Source organism: Cynocephalus volans, chromosome 11 (genome assembly GCF_027409185.1).
Source record: "Cynocephalus volans isolate mCynVol1 chromosome 11, mCynVol1.pri, whole genome shotgun sequence".
In the NCBI taxonomy this organism is placed as follows: Eukaryota; Metazoa; Chordata; class Mammalia; order Dermoptera; family Cynocephalidae; genus Cynocephalus; species Cynocephalus volans.
This window is the reverse complement of record NC_084470.1, coordinates 66776542-66796183: the sequence shown is the minus strand read 5'-3', so window position 1 is coordinate 66796183 and position 19642 is coordinate 66776542. Positions and strand designations below refer to the sequence as shown.

Here is a 19642-nt window from a genome sequence, read left to right as displayed (position 1 = left end):
TGTGAGGAGATATGTCCTTGTGGTTTTGATTTGCATCTCCCTGATGATTGCTGATGTTGAGTGCATTTTCATGTTCCTACAACACTGTTTTTGTAGTCTTGTGTCCTGATGTACATAGAGAAGAGTTTCTCTAGGGTGTATATACCCAAGAGTGAGATTGCTCAATGATAGAACGTATGGTCCACTTTACCAGAAAATGCCAAATGGTCCCTTAATTTAAACTCCCTCCAGGTAAATATCCTAACATCATCAGACCTTGTAATTTTTTCCACTCTAGTAGTTTTAATTTCCATTTCCCCAGTTTCTAATGATATATGTAATTCCTTCATATTTTAGTCATTAAACAAATATTTCTTGATTGACAGTTCTATGACTGCTAATATTCTATGTGCTTAAGAAATATCAGTGAATAGAACTAAAATCCCTATCCTCACAAAACTTTCATTCCCACCAAGGTCAAGACTTTGGATTCCCATACTGGCTGGCCACCAATACAAACCAACAAAAAAACAAAAAAACTTTCACTCTATTTGTCTTTCATATTCCTTCTTCTATGAAATGTTTATATATGTCTTTTAACTCTTTTTCTGTCATTTGTTTCAGTTTTTGTTGTTTTTATTTGTGATTTATGGGATTTTTATAATTTATTCTGCATAATAACCCTTTTTTACTTATATGATAATGAAAATGAATCTATCAGTGCATGGTATACATCTCTATTGATATTTTCTTTAATATCTTTTAATAAAGTTATATTTTCTCCAGAATAATTTTGTGCAGCTTTCATTTGATTTATCCCTAGATACTTTATTTTGTTGTTGTTGTTACTACTGTAAATTGATCTTTTTGTTAATTATGTTTTTTAGCTGTGGCTGGTATGTAAAAATTCTATTTACTTTTATTATATTAATTTAATATACAGCTTATTTAAATTACTTCACTGGCTGAAACAGATTGTACAATATTGATTAGAAGTAGTAATAATGGGCATGCTTATCTTCTTCCTAATTTTAGGGGAAATGTTCTAATGTTAGTATCAAGATGATGAAATAAGTGTCTTGTTGAATATCTTATTCTTATTTCCAAACAAAAATTAACTTTATTATTTAAATGATCTTGAGAAGTACATACTCAAAGTCAGACAATATACAAAAGCACAAAAAAATGGTTGAAAACTCTTCATCTCACTAACCAGAGATAAAAATGTTGTTACATTTTAGCATTTTGGTACAGGCTTGTTCCGCCTTCATGGTGTGTGTGTGCGTGTGTATGTGTGTATGTATGTATTTATAACTATATACTATATATTTCTTTTTTTGTTTTGTTTTGTGACTGGCTGGTACAGGGATCTAAACCCATGATCTTGAGGTTGTAAGGCTGTGCTCCAACCAACTGAAATATTTCTATATAGAGTATATATAAAAACTTTGAATTTCTAAAATAATGCCATAGTTTTAATTATCATAGTTTTATCATATACTCTAATATCTTATAGAATATTTACCCTCATCATTTTTACTCATAATTTTCCTGGCTATTTTTACTTCCCTATTTTTGCAGATGGATTTTAGAGTCATTTTATTAGTTTTTCTCTCTTTCCATATTTAGTTGGGATTTTGATTGTATCCATATAAATATATTCATTAATTTGAAGAAATGTAATCTTTATGTTATGTAGGCTTCATCTATGGAATTTATGTGTATGGAACTCAAAGGAATGACTCATTATTGTTTATATTTTTGCCATTAGGAATATATCCCTACTGTCTCCATTTTGTGCAATCCAGGAATGAGAGCTCGTCACTGGAAACAAATGTCAGAAATTGTAGGCTATGACTTGACTCCAGACTCTGGAACTACACTGAGAAAAGTTTTAAAATTAAACCTTGCACCATACTTGGAAAAATTTGAAGTGATAAGTGCAGGTGCAAGCAAGGTAAACATAAAGACCATGTGAAATACTTTATTTGATGAGTTTGTTCACCAAATAGTAATAGTTTTTGTTGTGGTTGAATGTGTGTAGTACTGAATAGCAGTCAGGGGGAGATGGGGGAAGTGATAGACAACCACTCTTTTATTCCCCCACAAAGTGTGTGCTTACTTGTCCTGAATACAGACTAGAAATGGCTCCTTTGACCTCTTAATTCTGACACATCCTAATATAGTTGGATGATATGCTAGTGTTGATACATAATTTTTCCATTAAGAATACTGGGTGGATGTCTGCATAGCATGTGTTGTGTGTGTGTTCTAGTAGAATAAGAATGGTCCTAAAGAAAGGGTTCTTTAAATACACAGAAAACATCTTCAGACTATATGCTGCCTGCAGAAAGGATACTTCAGAGAGAATCCAGCAGTTATTTTATTCTATTGACCATTTTAATACTGACAGCAGTAGTTTCCATAACAAGTAAATTTTTTAAAAACTACATAATTATTATTCTTAGAAATTTTTTAATTGTTAAAAAAATTATACTGTAGTTACAGATCATCTTCAGGAAATGATAGTGTAATGCATCATATGCTTACTGACTTCACTATGGAACATCAATATAATAAATAAGATTCTTTCTTCACCGTCCTATTCTTTCTTCATTCCTCCTTTTAGGAATTTTCATTAGAGAAAGCCATGCATACAATGATAGGAACTTGGGATGATATTTCTTTTCATATAAGTCTATATCGTGATACTGGAGTTTGTCTTCTTTCTTCAGTGGATGAGATTCAGGCTATCCTTGATGATCAAATTATAAAAACTCAGACAATGAGAGGCTCACCTTTCATCAAACCATTTGAAAAAGAGATAAAGGTATGTTAAATGGACATTTATAAAAATTTCAGTCTTATTACTTACATGATCTCATAGGAATAATTCAGTTAGTTTGGATAGCTTTTTAAATGCTTATTCAAATCATAGACCTATAACCTCCATGTTTTATCTGGTGAAATATGGCAACAGATATTTAAAAATTAATGTAGAAATATGTAGAACGTATCTGAGACATTAACTCTAATGATTTTGAAAATAAAGCTGTGCTTTATTAGAATCTTCTCCAACGACAGTGGAAGGAAAGCAGTTGGTATTACTTATTCTAACTTTTGAAAGCTTAGATCCTGTTTTATGCTGTATTCTTGTAACTTGTAGTAAAGTTCTATATATCATACTTTGTATTTGTGAACAACTGGCTTGAGTGTCTGTGAGAGTAATTAATAAATTATTGTCTACTTGAGAAAAATAAATATTTGAGGCTTCAGGATTATTTCATATCTTTATATTGGTTGTGGGTAAATATAGAAAAGCAATCAAATTAACTAATAGCTTCATAGGTAGTATCAGAATACTAACTGGAGACAATATAAATTGGGGCAAAGACAAACAACTGGATTTTTTTTCTCTGATATTGATTGATTTCTAACTATGTGCCAGATACCACTCTAGGAGCTTTACATATATTAATTCATTTAATCCTCACAGCAGACCTTCAAGGTAGACACTGTTATTATCTGTATTCATAGATAAGGAAACCAAGACATAGGAGGATACGTAATTTGCCCATGTTCACCCAGCTAATAAATGACAGTGCTAGGATTCAAACCAAGGCAGATTTTTTTTTAACAGCTATAATTTTTATTTTATTTTATTTTTTAATTGACAAATAATAATTGTATGTATTTATGGGGTATATTGTGATGTTTTGATATATGTTTACAACATGGAATGTTTAATTTGAGCATAAATAGTGCTTTATAGAAAGTCTTGGCTGCCATATTTGGAGAAAACAAAGAGTGGTGTTCTTCCAAGAATACATAAGGTTGGACACTTTTCCATGAATCAAACTAGCCTTTCCTGATAGGATATTATGTCTTTTGTAGAATTTTTTTACATGTCTAACAAGGGGAATTTAGAAGACATATTTAAAAACTCTTTTAGAGTTTTTTGAAAAAGAAGTATATGAGGTCTAACCTCTTGATACATAGAACATTAGGCCACATATTTAAGAACCAAAGAGAGATTATACGAATTTTCTTCAGCTAATGAAATATTCTGTCAACTCTAGGGCACTTATGAGAATAAGGAGGCTTATTTTACTTTATTTTTTCATTTCATTTCATTTTTCTCCAAATTGTGTTGATATAGAGAAGGATTTCTCAACCTGGATCTGTTGATATTTAGGGCTGAATAATTCTTTGTTTTGGGGGCTGTCCTGCACATAGCATCTCTGGCTTCTACCCACTAGATATTAGTAGCATCCTCCTACTGTTAGTTGTGACAACTGAAAATATCTGCAGACGTTGTCAAATGTTTCCTGGGGTGGGAGGCAAAATTGCCTGTGGTTGATAACCACTGGTGCAGAGCAGGATATATTCTTGAATGCTTTGGGGACTTGGAATAGTTCACCTAGAGATTAGGAAATTTGTCTAAATAACTTTACAGTTATTTCTAATCATGAGTTCCAATAATTAGAAAAACCTCAGACCTCCTAGAGTTTTCCTAAGCCTACACGAGTCACCCGTAAGTGACCTTAAGCTGTAAGCTGTTTTGCATTGGTTTAAAATTAACAGTAAAATTTAAATAAATTTTCCTTGCTATAATTTATAGCTTTTCTTTAGTAACTGGTATTTAGTACAGTATGCTTTTCTTTAAGGCCTGGGAGGATCGTTTGATTCGAATACAAGAAACGATTGATGAATGGTTAAAAGTACAAGCTCAATGGCTGTACTTGGAGCCTATCTTTTGTTCTGAGGATATCATGCAACAGATGCCAGAAGAAGGTCGTCAGTTTCAGACAGTAGACAGACATTGGAGGGATATCATGAAGTTTTGTGCAAAAGATCCAAAGGTGAAGTGTTTGTTTTCTCTCTTATAGTAGGTGAAACTTTATTTTTAGAAATGAAAGAAAGCATTTGACTTTTTTCCCCTGATTATGAAAATAAAACCTGTTCATTGTATACAAACTGGAAAGTTTAGAAAAATATAGCAAAGCATAAAAGTATTAAAATAATTTTACTTTTCAATTCATAAGATAGTCTTATAACTCCTTAATATATATAGTGCAGCTGCTTCAAATGTATACTTAATTCACTTGACTTCTACTATGTACACTCACAGCTCCCCTCCTCACAAAATACATAGATAAATATGTATTTATAAAATGGAGAGAGAGAAAGAGAAAGAGACAGAGAACAAACAGTGCAGGTGATTCACCTGACATTCTACTCAGTGACTCTATATGTTCAGGAATGATGGGGGAAAAAAGAATGTGTTCTCTTAGTTGGTGTCAATTCCTATATGTGTCTCCTAGTGAGTATAGCACCTCGTCAAGTGTGATTCTAATGTTGAAAGACACACTGTGCATTTTTCATACACATAGTACATATAGTCCATAAGATACACATCCACTGTTTAATCTTTTAATCAACTTAAGAAATAACAGTTTATTACAATGCTGGAAGAAAAACTAGATGTGTTGGGCTTTTTGACAGTCAGTAGTGGACTGAAATTTATGAGTTTCAAGGATTTTGCTTTACCTGTTGACTTTAGAACCTTTGTGAGACATGATTTCTTGTAGATAAGAAGTCAGGAAATTTTCTCTGTAAAGGGCCAGGTAGTAAATGTTTAAGGCTTTACAGTCTTTTTTTGCAACTACTCAATTCTGTCACTGTAGTGCGAAAACAGCCAGAGACAATATGTAAATGAATGGGTGCATCTGTGCTACAATAAAACTTTGCTTATGGACACTGACATTGTCATGTGCCATGAAATGCTATTCTTCCTTTGATTTTTTTAACCTTCTAAAAGTGCAAAAATAATTCTTAGTTTGTGGGCCATAACAAAAACTGGCCATAGGCTAGATTTTGCTCAGGAGATTCAGTTTACAAACTCCTGCTATAGATTAAGTTTGTGATTAACAGTTGTAAAAGTAAAAATTAAATCACACACAAGCCTAAAAGACTCTTCCCACATATTCAGAAGAATATAGGAGAAATGAAAATATACATGACATTTTAACATCTCATCTATAACTAGCATCCTTGGATTATAATATTTATGATTTATTGAATTTTAGTAGTTTTTACATTAAAAATTTTTCATTACAAGTTTTATAAACCTTTTGACATGTTAACATTTTAACATTTCTGACATATAACATAGATTAATTTTTAGGTCTTATAATTATATCTAGTATATAAGTGCTAACCTGAACAAATGTGTCTCTTTTAGGTTCTTGCTGCTACTTCTTTAACTGGTTTACTAGAAAAACTGCAGAACTGCAATGAACTTTTGGAGAAAATTATGAAAGGCCTTAATGCATATCTTGAAAAGAAACGTCTTTTCTTCCCTCGGTATAGTGAATAATCAATTGTGCTATAATTAAAAACATGTTCTCATGTGTGATGAATTATAACTAAAGCTTTTGTATCTGCATGTTTTTTCTAGTTTTTTCTTCTTATCTAATGATGAAATGTTAGAGATTTTGTCAGAGACCAAAGATCCACTTAGAGTTCAGCCTCATTTAAAAAAATGCTTTGAGGGCATTGCTAAATTGGAGTTTCTTCCCAACTTGGACATTAAGGCCATGTATAGCTCTGAAGGTGAGCGAGTGGAGCTGATTGCACTTATATCCACATCTGCAGCGCGTGGTGCAGTGGAAAAATGGCTCATTCAAGTGGAAGATCTAATGCTCCGGAGTATTCACGATGTGATTGCTGCAGCCCGATTGGTGGGTTTCCTAGGATTTAATATTCCTTATATTCTGTGAATGCTTTGTTATTTTCGGGAGCTTTAAATGGGTACCAGTAAATTAACACTTAAAGTTCTTACTATTTTAAAGCATTATTTTTTAACTTCTTTATTTAACAACATTAGTAAGAACTGATAATATATGATTAAGTGTTCTATATAAGTACCGCGCGCTAACCGATTGCGCCACTGGAGCTCCTGATTAAGTGTTCTAAAAGCACAAAAGTGTAATGAGAGCGATTAAGGAGTATATATATAGTTTAGAATGGGGGAGCGTACAGTGATAGGCTTTTAGATAAAGTGACATTGAAACTGAGACCTGAAGGATAAGAGCAAATGAGAGAGCATTTAAGTATCCTGTGTAAAGGCCATGGAATCAAAAATAACTGGGGGTTTGTGAGAACCTGAAAGAAGACAACTGTGTCTGGAGTAGAGTGAGCAAAGTGAAGAGTAAAGTCAGATGAGGTAGGAAAGGAAGGTAGTGAGGAGTTTGCGTTTTCTTTGAAATATAATGAAAGTCTACTGAAGTATTTTAATCAGGGAAGAGGCATGATCTGATTTATATTTTTATACCACTATGGTTGTGGTATAAAGAATGAATTAGTGGGGTGTGAAAACAGGAAGGCAAGTTAGGAGATGCTTGTATAAGCCCAGATGAAAGATGATGTGGGCTGGTACTAGGCAAGTGGCAGAAGAAGATATGGAGCAAAGTAGACAGACTAGAAATATATTTTGTAGTTAATTTCAGCAGGTCTTAGTGATGAATCGGTTGTGGAGTACAAGTGTGAGGAGGGGGAGGTCTTAAGAATCACTTATAGGTTTCTGATTTGAGTATATGGGTGGTATTTACTCTGGGGAAAGCAGGTTTGTGGAGGCTTAGGGAAAGATCAAGAATTCAATTTTATTTTATTTTTTATTGAAACATAATTGATTATACATATTTGTTGTCCAGTACAGAGTTGAATATCAATACCTGTGTACAATATGTGATGATCAAATCAGGATAATTAGTATATTCATCATTACAAAGCATAATCATTCTTTGTGACCTTTTACCAATTTCTCACTAACCGCCCCCTTTCCCACCACTAGTAACCACAATTCTCTCTTCTCCTCTTGAAAGTTTAACATATTACTGTGATTGTTGTATCTTTCTTTCTTTATTTTTATTTTCTAGTTCCCACTTATGAGTAAGGACATGCAGTATTTCTCTTTCTGTGCCTGGCTTATTTCACTTAATTTTCTCGAAGCTTATCCATGTTGCTTCAAATGGCGGAATTTCATTCTTTTTTATGGCTGAGTAGTAGTCCAGTGTGTATAAGAGTTCAATTTTAGATATGTGAAAATTGAAATGCTTATGAGATAGTGTAATGGATATGTCTAGCAGGCAAACAATTATTGAGTGTGCCCTTTAGTACATGCTGATCTTTAGGTCATTTCTCCACAGACATGGGTGTTAAATGCGTGATCTAGTTCACTTACTGCTTTTTACATTTAATTACTTAAAAACTCCAGATGAGATAAACAAACATTAAAGGAGGATATGTAACAAATTTGAAACAAATATAGCATTCTTGGTATTACATGTACTCACTTATGCTAATCTAATTAACCTAATCTTGAGTGATATATTTCTGCCTTTAGCCTTACAAAGAAACAGTTGTATAGTAAAAGAATAGTTTCAGAAGGCATTGAAGCCTTATATATCTAGCAACTCTCTGTATATGAGTGAGGTGTTCTTTTTCTTTTACCAAGAGCCCTATGAAGCTCATCTTCTTGCAGTGGCTATTCTATTCAGCTCCCTCCCTGTGTTCCTGCTAATAAATCTTGACTTTTTCTCTCCTTTTGCTATTTATGACTATAAACAAACTAAAACACACAGAAAAGAATCAACATTGTTCATGAAAGTATTTCCTTAATCTGTGTAGAAATTTACCTTCTATGTACCTAGCAATGGCTCTGTCACCACTTATCCTTCTTTGAAACTTAGGTTAGTTTGTCATTTGTTTCTAAATATTGCAGGAAGAAGCATTTTATAATAATATATATTTATGTACTTAAGCTTAACATTCTTATATCTAAGATGTGTTATTGTATTAAAAATATAGTTTCCATTAGCATCAACTTCAAAATTCATTCTGCAGTTGTTTTTTTTCAACTTACAACTTGGATCTGCATTACTTACTACTGAAGCAAGCTTTTTTTAAAAAAATTTTATTTATTTATTTTTTTGTGGCAGCTGGCCATTATGGGCATCTGAACCCTTGACCCTGGTGTTATAACAGCTTGCTCTAACCTGTTGAGCTAACTGGCCAGCCCTGAAGCAAGCTATTTTTAAAAAGATTAAACCTACCCCCAATAAATTTATTTAAATGCATTTTGAACATAAAATTTCAAAGTTAGAAAAGTTAGGAGAAAATGAAAGTATACTTTGAACTCAAAAGCACAAATTGTTCAATTTTATGTAATTAAACAGATATGTGATTATTTAAATTATATACTCTGGTCATGCAAGTTTTTAGAAAATCTATGGATAAATAATGTAAGGTTCCCAACTACTAGCCCAGTTTTCTTATATATTGTATAAATTAAATTAAATTAAATTTTCAATTAAATCTTGGCATCAATATACAGAATCTATTTAACTGGTTTAATAAAACCTTCATATTTAATAAAGCTCCATATTTCATTATAATAGAAGTGATATATATTCTATATAAAAAGCTTGACAACTCCCCTACAGCAAAAAAATATAAAAATCACATAGAAATCAACTACCAGAAGAATCACAATCAGATCTGTCCAAAGATAACCAATTATTAACATGTTTGTGATTATCTTTCCATTTTTTTATAAATAAACAAATATTCCAAAAATATCATAATTTATAAAATTTTGGGGGGTCTTTTAAATAATCATCTAAAAATTTTAATGACTATATGCTATTCTAGCCTGTAAATGTACCAAATATTGCACTTTTCTATTATTAGACGTTTAGCTATTTTTTTCTTGCAATCTTTTAAAGTTAGAAATTCATTTTAATTATGCAGGCTTATCCAGAATCTGCAAGAAGAGACTGGGTTCGAGAGTGGCCTGGCCAAGTTGTACTTTGTGTTTCTCAAATGTTCTGGACGTCCGAGACACAGGAAGTTATAAGCGGCGGGACAGAGGTGAAGCATTATTTGATTTTAAACAACAACATTCTTTTCTCCATTCCATGTTTCTTAGTTAGCTTACATATTTTTGCAAAGGCAATACTTCCCTCAATTTTTATATCACTGAAATTATACAGTTCTTTGAAAACTTGTTTGTAATATTTTAATAGGCTTAGACAAAATCAATCTGTTCTAAATTCATTTCCATATTGAGGTAGATTATGAAGTCAGCTGTTTTGTAAAAGAGTAAATATATAAAATATTTGTTTTAGGTACTACATAACATCAGTTAAATTGCTTTTTTATTTTGTAGGGATTAAGGAAGTACTATAAGGAACTTCAGAATCAATTAAATGATATTGTAGAGCTGGTAAGAGGAAAATTGTCTAAGCAGACCAGGACTACTCTGGGAGCTTTGGTTACTATTGATGTCCATGCTAGAGATGTGGTCATGGACATGATTGACATAGGTATGTGACTTTTTCTTTAATATTAAAAATAAAATATCGATAGCTTCTAGAAACAAAGACTTATACTATGTTTTTTCTCTCAACAGAATTTCTTTTACATGATCTTTTCCATAAGTTGGAAAACATGAATTGTTTTATTATTTGCTGTAATAAAAGATTATAAAATACCTATTTTTCAAGTTATTTTTATTTAAGGATTATATGTCTTATTTTACTTTATTCTTTCTAGGTGTCTCACATGATACAGATTTCCAGTGGCTCGCTCAGCTTCGATATTATTGGGAAAATGAGAATGCTCGAGTTCATATCATTAATTGTAATGTAAAATATGCTTATGAATATCTTGGTAACTCACCTCGACTTGTTATTACTCCTTTAACTGACAGGTGTTACAGAACATTGGTACGCATTTAAATTATTTTGATTTACACCTTAAAAATTACTTCAAACAAGCAATAAATAATTTTTTGTATAGCTATGCCCCAAATATTACATGGAAATGATGGAGTTTGGATGTATTGTCCACCTAGAGCTCATGTGGAAATTTGATCCCCAGTGTGGCAGTGTTGGAAGCTGTTTGAGTCACGGGGGCAGATCCCTCATGAATGGATTAATGCTCTCCCTCCGGGGTGGGGGTAGTGAGTGAGTTTTCCCTCTGTTAGTTCCCATGAAAGCTTTTTTTTTTTCCTTGAATTTGTAATTGATTATACATATTTTTGGGATTCAATGTTGACATCTGTTGATCAAATCAATATTACTAGTATGTGTATTGTTACAAATTGTAGTTATTCTTTATGCCCCTTGTCCAATCTCTCCCTATTCCCCTCTCCCTCCCCCCTCTCACCACTGATAACCCTAGATTTCTTCTCCCCCTCTGAAAGAGTAATGGTTGCTCTGTTAATTTAGTTGCCTAGATGATCTGTCCAATGCTGAGAGATGTGTTCAGGTTCCCCAATATTATCACAGAGCAGCTGCTTCTACTGTCACTCTGGAATGGGCTTTGTGGAGAGAGACATCCTCTTCTTTTCTTAGGTCTCTGCTGGTGACTCTCCTTGTGTCAATGCATTCCAGTGGCTGGTGGACCATCTGTGTGGTGGTTGTGACCTCTAGCCACTTTTGTGGCAGCCGTGGTTACTGTGGTAGCTATGGTGGGTCACCCACATGGAGGTGATGTTTTTGGCATGTTCCTTGGCACTGGTGGTATGCTTGGTTGTGGGGGGTTCCAGTCCCCAGCTCTATGCTTCAGGACTCTGGGTAGGCCCCCAAGGCACTGGTGATGTGCCTGGTTGTGGGTGGGGGTGTCCGGTCCCCGGCTCCAAGCCCAGAGTCCCTGGGCGGGGCCCCGAGGCACTGGTGGTGTGCCTGGTTGTGGGCGGGGGTCTAGTCCCTGGCTCCATGCCTCAGGTCCCCTGGTGGGCCTGAGGTGCTGGCGTGTGCCTGGGCCGGAACTAATTTTTTGTCCTTTGCTTACTTCTAAAATGGGGGAACTTCCTGTGGGAACCAGTACTTGAGTGTGTGGTTGTTTAAATTGCTGGTTTGCGGCTATTTCCCTAGGGAAGGCTTTTTGTGCAGCTCAGGGTTTAATGGTTGACCTTATAGGGACTTCTGGCTCTCCAGAGACACAACCCAGTGGATCTGGGTTGTGTAGAATCTCTGATCTGGGCCTGAGTTTTTTCATCAAACTGCACCCCATGCATCTCTGCATTCCTGACCAGTCTCCTCTGAGTGGTCCTTCACTGATTGGGGGCTGGATCGGCTGTCCTTGCTGTGTCCCAGTGTTCTCCCAGTGGGCCTATCTCTCCAACCACCCTTGCTCCAAACACTTCCCATGGGATGGGCCCTGTGCCGGTCCCTTGCAATGACTCACCGGCCTCTGAATGGCTCCCCTTTTTCAGTTGTTCTGGCTCCTCACTCCTGCATGCATCCACGGGAACCCTGTTAGTGGTCTTGCTGTCCTGGGGGCCACCAAAGCTCTCTTCTCCCCTGCTGCCTCCAAGTAATTCCATCTGAAGGACACAGCTGTGGCTTCTGCTTACTCCTGCTCCATGCACTCAGCAGCTCCATCCTTAAAGCAGCTGTGTCCCAAAACACTCCAGGAAGTTTTTTCTTTCTCTCATTGTGGTTTCTCCCACCTTCATGAACTCCATAGGTCTCTCTTCCTTTTTCCCTGAGCTCCAGTTGCCCCAGCTTGGCTGATGTTACATTTTTATAGTTATAAATTTGGTTGATTTTTGGGAGAGAGTGAGGCTGGGGACCGTCTATTCTGCCATCTTTTGAGAGCTGGTTGTTTGAAAGACCCTGGTGCCTCCTCTCTCTCTTTCTCTCTTTTGCTTCCTCTCGCCATGTAATCTGCTTGTACCCACCTGCTGCCTGCCACCTTCTGCCATGAGTAGAAGCAGCCTGAGGTTCACACCAGATGCAGTTGTCCCAGAATTGTAATCAAAATAAACCTCTGTGCTTTATATATTACCCAGTCTCAGGTATTTGTTATAGCAATACAAAAACGGATTAATACAGAAATTACTTATACTAATAAATTATTCATTGTTTATCTGAAATTTAATTTGAACTGGGTATTCTGTTAAATACCCTATATATATATATGTATATATATATTCTGTATTTTTATTTGCTAAATCTGGCAACCCTACCTAGGAATTGAGGGAGAAACACCATTCCACCTGTGGTGAGTAAGTGAAATTAAAGTGTCTTTGATTGTGTCATCTATAGAAGCAGAGATGAAACGGGGATTCTTGTGCAAATGATTTGTTAGGGAATGTTCTCCATAAAAACCTGTAAGGAAATGAGGACAGCAGGATGTCATGGGGGAAAAAGCTAAGCAAAGATGTGGTTTCAACAGACTGCACATAGTCATGGCCTAATTTCACGGGGAGCTTTGTAGCAAGAATGACATCACAATTATCCCACTTTAAAGTAATGGTGTCTGCTTTTTGTATCTCTTTATTGTCATTGGCTAAGGGTCACCCCTGCAGCAGGGGTAAGAGTAAGTTTTCAAGTATTTGCTGATGAGGTAGCTCTTATTAGTTGAGGGCAAGTCTTAGGAGAAAAGAGCAGCTGTGAGCTATTTTCAGCTGACCCTTAGAGCAATTGGGGGTTGAATGCAACGGCCTGGAAACAAACAGGTCTGGGTAGTGCACGAATGGATCTATGACAAAACATTTCACCAAACCCTCTATTTTCTCAGGAAGTTACCTGAGGGCAGGGACCACGTTTGTCTTGTTCTCTTTGCTACTGATGAACAAGTACATAGTTATCCCTAAATATTTCTTGAGCAGATTAATCTCAAGCTTCTGTGTCATATCTGGTAACTCGGTGAAGTCAGAAGCTGTGATATGCTTGTAAGGTAGCTAACAACTTTGAGATGTAAAATCAGAATCACATTAAACACTCGAACAACACTAGACACTGAAAAAAATGTCTCCTAGTATATTTATTATCCACAATAAAGGGAACACATTTGTGAGCATTTTCTTGAAACAATAAACAAGAGCCTGAGGATTTCAGCAATCAAGTTAATGGACGTTAACTGTATAGCATCCATTATAAATTTAAGATGGGTGAAATATCATTGCTATTACCTTTATTTAGTTAGTTGTCTCTATTGTTTTTTGTTGGTGGTGGTGGTGGGTTTTTTTGGTAAATGTAAAAATATTTATCATTTTCATAGTTTTACATATTTTGAGAAATAGACTTTTTAAGAGCAGTTTCAGGTTCATAGCAAAATTAAGTGGAAAGTAGAGTTCCCTTATTCTCCCTATATGCACAAGCTTGGTCCCTTAACCCTATTTTTTCTAAAAGGAGTTAAGTTTCACAAACTCCTATAGTGATTTGCGTGAAACAAACTCTATAGTTAGAGTTGACTTTAATTTATATGCTTCTGAAAATGTCCAGCCACTGTTCTAGTCATTGTGGGGTTCCAGAAGATAATTCAGTCACTGCTGATGTTGCCCTTATGGAGCTTAAAGACTAATTGATGAGAAAAAGAGAAGGTATGTAATCGATTGTAATACAAGGTAGAAAGTGATATCACTGGCAAAAGAAGTATAGAAGAGTGCTATGGGAATGTAGAAAACAGAGAACATACCAACAATGGAAGGCAATAGCCAAGAGAACTGTAGATGAAATTATACAATTGTTCATCTATTCCTCTTTCAAATGATGGACCCCATTTATAACACTCTCAGGTGTTTACCCTCTTTGCAAGTAGTCATCCAGAATGTGTCATTATTGCCCTCTACAAAAAAATCATATCCACAACTACTTCAAATTAAAATTTTCTGAACTAATTTTACCCCCTTAAGGCTATATTCTTTTTGTTTTTAAAGACAAATGGGATATACGTGAAGTATTAGAAGACAAGGAGATTTTGATAAATTTTCACTATGGGGGGGCCTTTAAACTGCTTTTTGTGTGTGTGCAGCTAGAAACTTTTGTGCTAAAAAGTAACCAATCAATATAATTACAGTAGTCCCCCTTTATCCACAGGGGATACTTTCCAAGACCCCCAGTAGATGTCTGAAACTGAGAATAGTACCAAACTTGATTGCCATCAATTAGGAACACTGTCTGATGTCTTCCACTCACAAATTTAATGCCTTTTCCATCTTAACTAAGCACTTAGCATGCACTGCAGCTGTAACTTTTGCAGTTTGAGGTGTGACAGCAAATCTAGCACAAATTTCTTTTTCCTTCTTTACAATTTCATGGATATAAGATTAATTCTTACTGTAGATCTTAGCAACCTCAGCATATGATTTTTTTTCTTTCCTTAATAAGTCAAGAACTATTACCTTTTCACTTAAAAGAAGCACTTTACAGCTTTGCATATCTGGATTGCCAACATCACTAAGGTTTTGGGGGGTTTTTTTTAGTTAAGCATGCATTTCTTTTCATATATATCTTTTCTTTTCAGATAGGTGCCTTCTATTTAAACCTTGGAGGTGCTCCAGAAGGGCCAGCAGGCACAGGAAAAACTGAGACCACCAAGGACTTGGCTAAAGCTCTTGCTGTACAGTGTGTGGTGTTCAACTGTTCTGATGGGCTAGATTATCTAGCAATGGGAAAGGTAGTTAAATTACTGAATGAATAAAATTAAAAGTTACAAACTTACAGCTAGATCTAACTGGATAAACCGAAATAAAGTCGTGATTAAAACATTATTTGAATGTCATTTAGGCATTACTTAAACTTTGGTTTTTGGGATAAAGACATTGTTTTTATCTTTGGGGTTTTTATTAAACTTAACTTTCAATTTTGACTTAAGTTAAATATTTATTTTAAGAGATGATGCCCTTCCCTAAGAAAAATTACCTCCTTTTTTTCTTGTCCTTAGTTTTTTAAAGGATTGGCTTCTTCTGGTGCTTGGGCTTGCTTTGATGAATTTAATCGAATTGAGTTGGAAGTGTTGTCAGTGGTAGCTCAACAGATCCTTTGCATTCAGAGAGCCATTCAACAGAAGTTGGATGTGTTTGTTTTTGAAGGGACAGAACTTAAGCTCAATCCAAACTGCTTTGTAGCTATTACCATGAACCCTGGCTATGCAGGACGTTCTGAATTGCCAGACAACCTTAAGGTAATATTTTTTATAAGTTTAAACTTGTTAATCAAAAATAACAGCATAACCTATTCAAAATATTACATTTTTCATATTTGTAATTTCCCTTTTACCTTTTCCATTTACTATAAGGTAAACGTCCAAAAACCTGTTTAGATGTCCAAAAAACAGTGCTTAAAAATATTAAAGTAATGCTGAAAAAATTACAAAATTCATGAAAATGTACTGCATTTGGAGAATAAACTTGAATATCGACACAATATCTTTGGATGCTTATGCTCTGCTTAAAAATGGCTTCCTTTATGTAAATAATATATTTAATTTATTACATATTTCAGGTTCTTTTTAGAACAGTGGCTATGATGGTTCCAAATTATGCCCTTATAGCAGAAATTTCCCTCTACTCCTATGGATTTTTGAATGCAAAACCTCTGTCTGTGAAGATAGTAATGACGTATAGGCTTTGCTCAGAGCAGCTCTCATCGCAATTTCATTATGATTATGGAATGAGAGCAGTAAAAGCAGTTTTAGTGGCTGCTGGAAACCTAAAACTAAAATATCCGAGTGAAAATGAAGATATACTTGTAAGTATTAAATATACACATTGTGAAAGTTTCAGTAGAAAGATCATTTTTTTTAGTGAGGTTGATAAGGAACTATATATATAGGCAATTGAGAGAATTGTTGCTTCAAGTCTTTTTATGTGGAGTTGAAATGATAATTTTGGTGTCATGTTATTCATTATACTTTATACAAATACAAGGCTCTTTTAGCTTGATAACCATAGTATTGGCTTTTTACTATGGGGATTCTATGGAACAATGTAAAATGAACTTTGGCTTTTGGCCAGGGGGGTTTGGGGAAACACATATGCTGGTAATTAACTTACATTGCATTTTTTGGGTGATTTTAGCTTTTTCGCTCAATTAAGGATGTAAATGAACCAAAGTTTCTATCACACGATATACCCTTATTTAATGGAATAACTAGTGACTTATTTCCTGGTATTAAACTTCCTGAAGCTGACTATCATGTAAGTAAACCCATGAAAATGGCTTGTTCTACACAGTAAGTCTGTCTGATGACTCAATCGTTTACATTTTATTAAATGAATGAAGTTATTGTGTTTGGAGGATAATCCCCTATTTTGGCCACTTTAATTAATGAGGATAAGTGAATTTTTCTACCTTTGTTATGTGATAACTGGTTAACCTGTTAAGATTCAGGTCAAAAATAATGTTCTTTATAAGAGAATAAGTAATTTATTTCCTATCTTGTGATACTAGTATGCATACTTATAATATGCATATACTTACATGCTTATAGTATGCATACTTACTATTGTGTATTTCATCAGGCAGAAATTAAGGTAGTAAAGCATCCTATAGTTAACATAAGACCCTTGCCCCCGGGACCCTCTGCAAGGCCACTGCCACCCCCGGACCTGTAAGCTACCCGACCTATAAGCTGCTGCAGCTGAGGAAACTGAGGACGGAGCTCCTGTTGTTTGTTAACAGCTCCCGGAATCTTTCCCGATTACCTAGCATGGACCTGCATGTGAGGGGTCTGGGGACCCAGCCTGGCGTGTGAGGGGTCTGGTGATCCAGTCTGTACAATGGGTTTGAAGGGTCTGAGCCCTGGCTCTGACAATATAAATGGAAACTTAGTATGACTAAAATAATAACTAAAATAATGAAACATCTTGGCTTTAGTTATGATTTGCCTTACTTTACACTTCTGCTTATAGCTGTTATATAGTATAAAACCAAATAATTTAAAAAATTGATTATAAACAAAACAATCTCAATAAAATTCAATTTAAGACAATTAAATGAAATAGAGATGTGGCTGAAATTAAATTGTCACTTTGTGGCAATTTCAGTTGTAAAACGTACAGTGAAGACTCTTCAGTTCAGCATTAATAAACTACCTTTTGCCATGCGATGATTCAATTCTTCCACCACTCTCTCTATTGACAGTACTGCACAATCTTCTTTTTGTTTGAGCTATCATATCACAAAGGCATTACTCTGCATCATTTACTTTTTAGTCTCTTTTTAAAAATTTCACACCCAAACACTGGGTAGTACCCATGTTAAGGTGATTATCGAGATGATTCAGGATATGCTAATATGATTTGTTGCAAAATCAAAATGAAAATACAAAATTTTAACATTCTCTTGAAGAACTTTTGTACTCCCATGAATACAGCAATAGATTCCAGTTTGAAAAATACTAAATATACCATTTTGCTTTTTAATGTGTTCTATATTCCTTTGTTTTTCCTTTACTGACTTCTTTTGGATTTTAAGTAATATTTATCACTCCATTTATCCTCTTTATTGGCTTTTTAGTTTGACCTTACTGGTTACTCCACAGATTACTTGGCTTATTACAATTTACCTTAAGTTAGTATTCTACATTTTCATAAACAATATTAGCACTTGAAATGGTATAATTCCATTATCCACTCACCCCTGCCCATTGTGTTATTGTTGCCATATATTTTACTTCTATTTGTCATAAACACCACAGTACATTGCTGTTATTTTCTGATTTAGGTATTAGTACTTGAAAAGTCTTTTACTTTTACACATTCTTGCACTTTTTATTTCTTCTAGCAGATATGTGTTTTCATCTGGGATCTTTTCTCTTTAACCCAAAGAACTTTCTTTAGTGTTTCTAGAATGTGTATGGGTCTTCTGACAACAAATTCTTTCATCTTTTGTTTGTCTGGAAATTTCTTTATCTTTATTTTTGAGAAATAGATTGGCAGGGTATCCCGCCCCCCCGCCCTGCCGCTGCCCCTGCCCCTGCCCCACCCCAGTATTTAAATATGTCATTTTGTTGACTCCTGGCTTTCATTGTTGTGCTTAGAAGTCAGACGTTTTTAAAACTTTATGCACCCCTGAATGTAATGTGTTTTTTCCCTATGGATGTTTTAAATATTTTCTCTTTTTCCTTGCTTCTGAGCAGTTTGACTAGTGCCTTGTGTTGTTTGTTTTGTACTTACTCTGCTTGGGATTTGCTATGCTTCTTGAATCTGTGGGTTGATAAGTTTTTCCAGAAAATTCTCTGAAATTTAAAAAAAAATTTGAAATACCCAGAAAATTCTTTTAATTTCACATGTCTCTTATGCTCTGTTTTTGTTTGGTTTGGTTTGGTTTTTCATTATTTGCTCTCTGTGCTTTAGTTTGGATACTTTTTATTGACCTATCTTCAAGATTAATGATCCTTTCTTTGACTTTGTCCAGTTTGCTAAGCCTATCCAATGAATTCTTAATTTCTCAGGTTTTGTTTTTCAGTTGTAGCATGTCTACTTTGGTTCTTTTTAGGAATTCCATTTCTCCGCTGAAATTATCTTTTCATCTGTTTTTTCCATCTTATTGTCTATTTTCTTTTATACTTTACAAAAGTTATTAAGTTCTTATCTGCTAATTATGATAGCTGGGTCATCTGTGAGTTTGTTTTGTTTGCTGTTTTTTCTCTTGGTCATCAGCAACTACTCATGACTTGTAAGTTTTGATTTTATGTTAGACATTGTGCATAAAATAATTGTAGAGGCTAAACTTATATTATTTTCCTGCAGAAAAACCATGTCTTTTCCTCTGTTGGGTATTCAGGTTGAGTTGCTGATCAATTCAACCAGGAGTTGACCTAAGTCAGAGTTTTGTTGCAGGAGTATTGAGCTGTAGTTAAT

The 19642-nt window shown here is 34.7% G+C and overlaps 1 protein-coding gene across 1 annotated transcript in view; it reads left to right on the top strand.

Moving 5' to 3' along the window:
* The window catches only part of DNAH12 (dynein axonemal heavy chain 12), a 248469-nt gene that overhangs the window by 75592 nt on the left and 153235 nt on the right, over positions 1-19642 (top strand). Inside the window, exons 17-28 of the mRNA XM_063113846.1 lie at positions 1751-1936; positions 2609-2809; positions 4647-4841; positions 6224-6345; positions 6440-6722; positions 9793-9912; positions 10211-10367; positions 10597-10769; positions 15301-15453; positions 15721-15960; positions 16281-16526; positions 16856-16975. Of these exons, the coding sequence (XP_062969916.1) occupies positions 1751-1936; positions 2609-2809; positions 4647-4841; positions 6224-6345; positions 6440-6722; positions 9793-9912; positions 10211-10367; positions 10597-10769; positions 15301-15453; positions 15721-15960; positions 16281-16526; positions 16856-16975 (2196 nt within the window). The remainder of the gene's footprint in view (positions 1-1750; positions 1937-2608; positions 2810-4646; positions 4842-6223; positions 6346-6439; positions 6723-9792; positions 9913-10210; positions 10368-10596; positions 10770-15300; positions 15454-15720; positions 15961-16280; positions 16527-16855; positions 16976-19642) is intronic.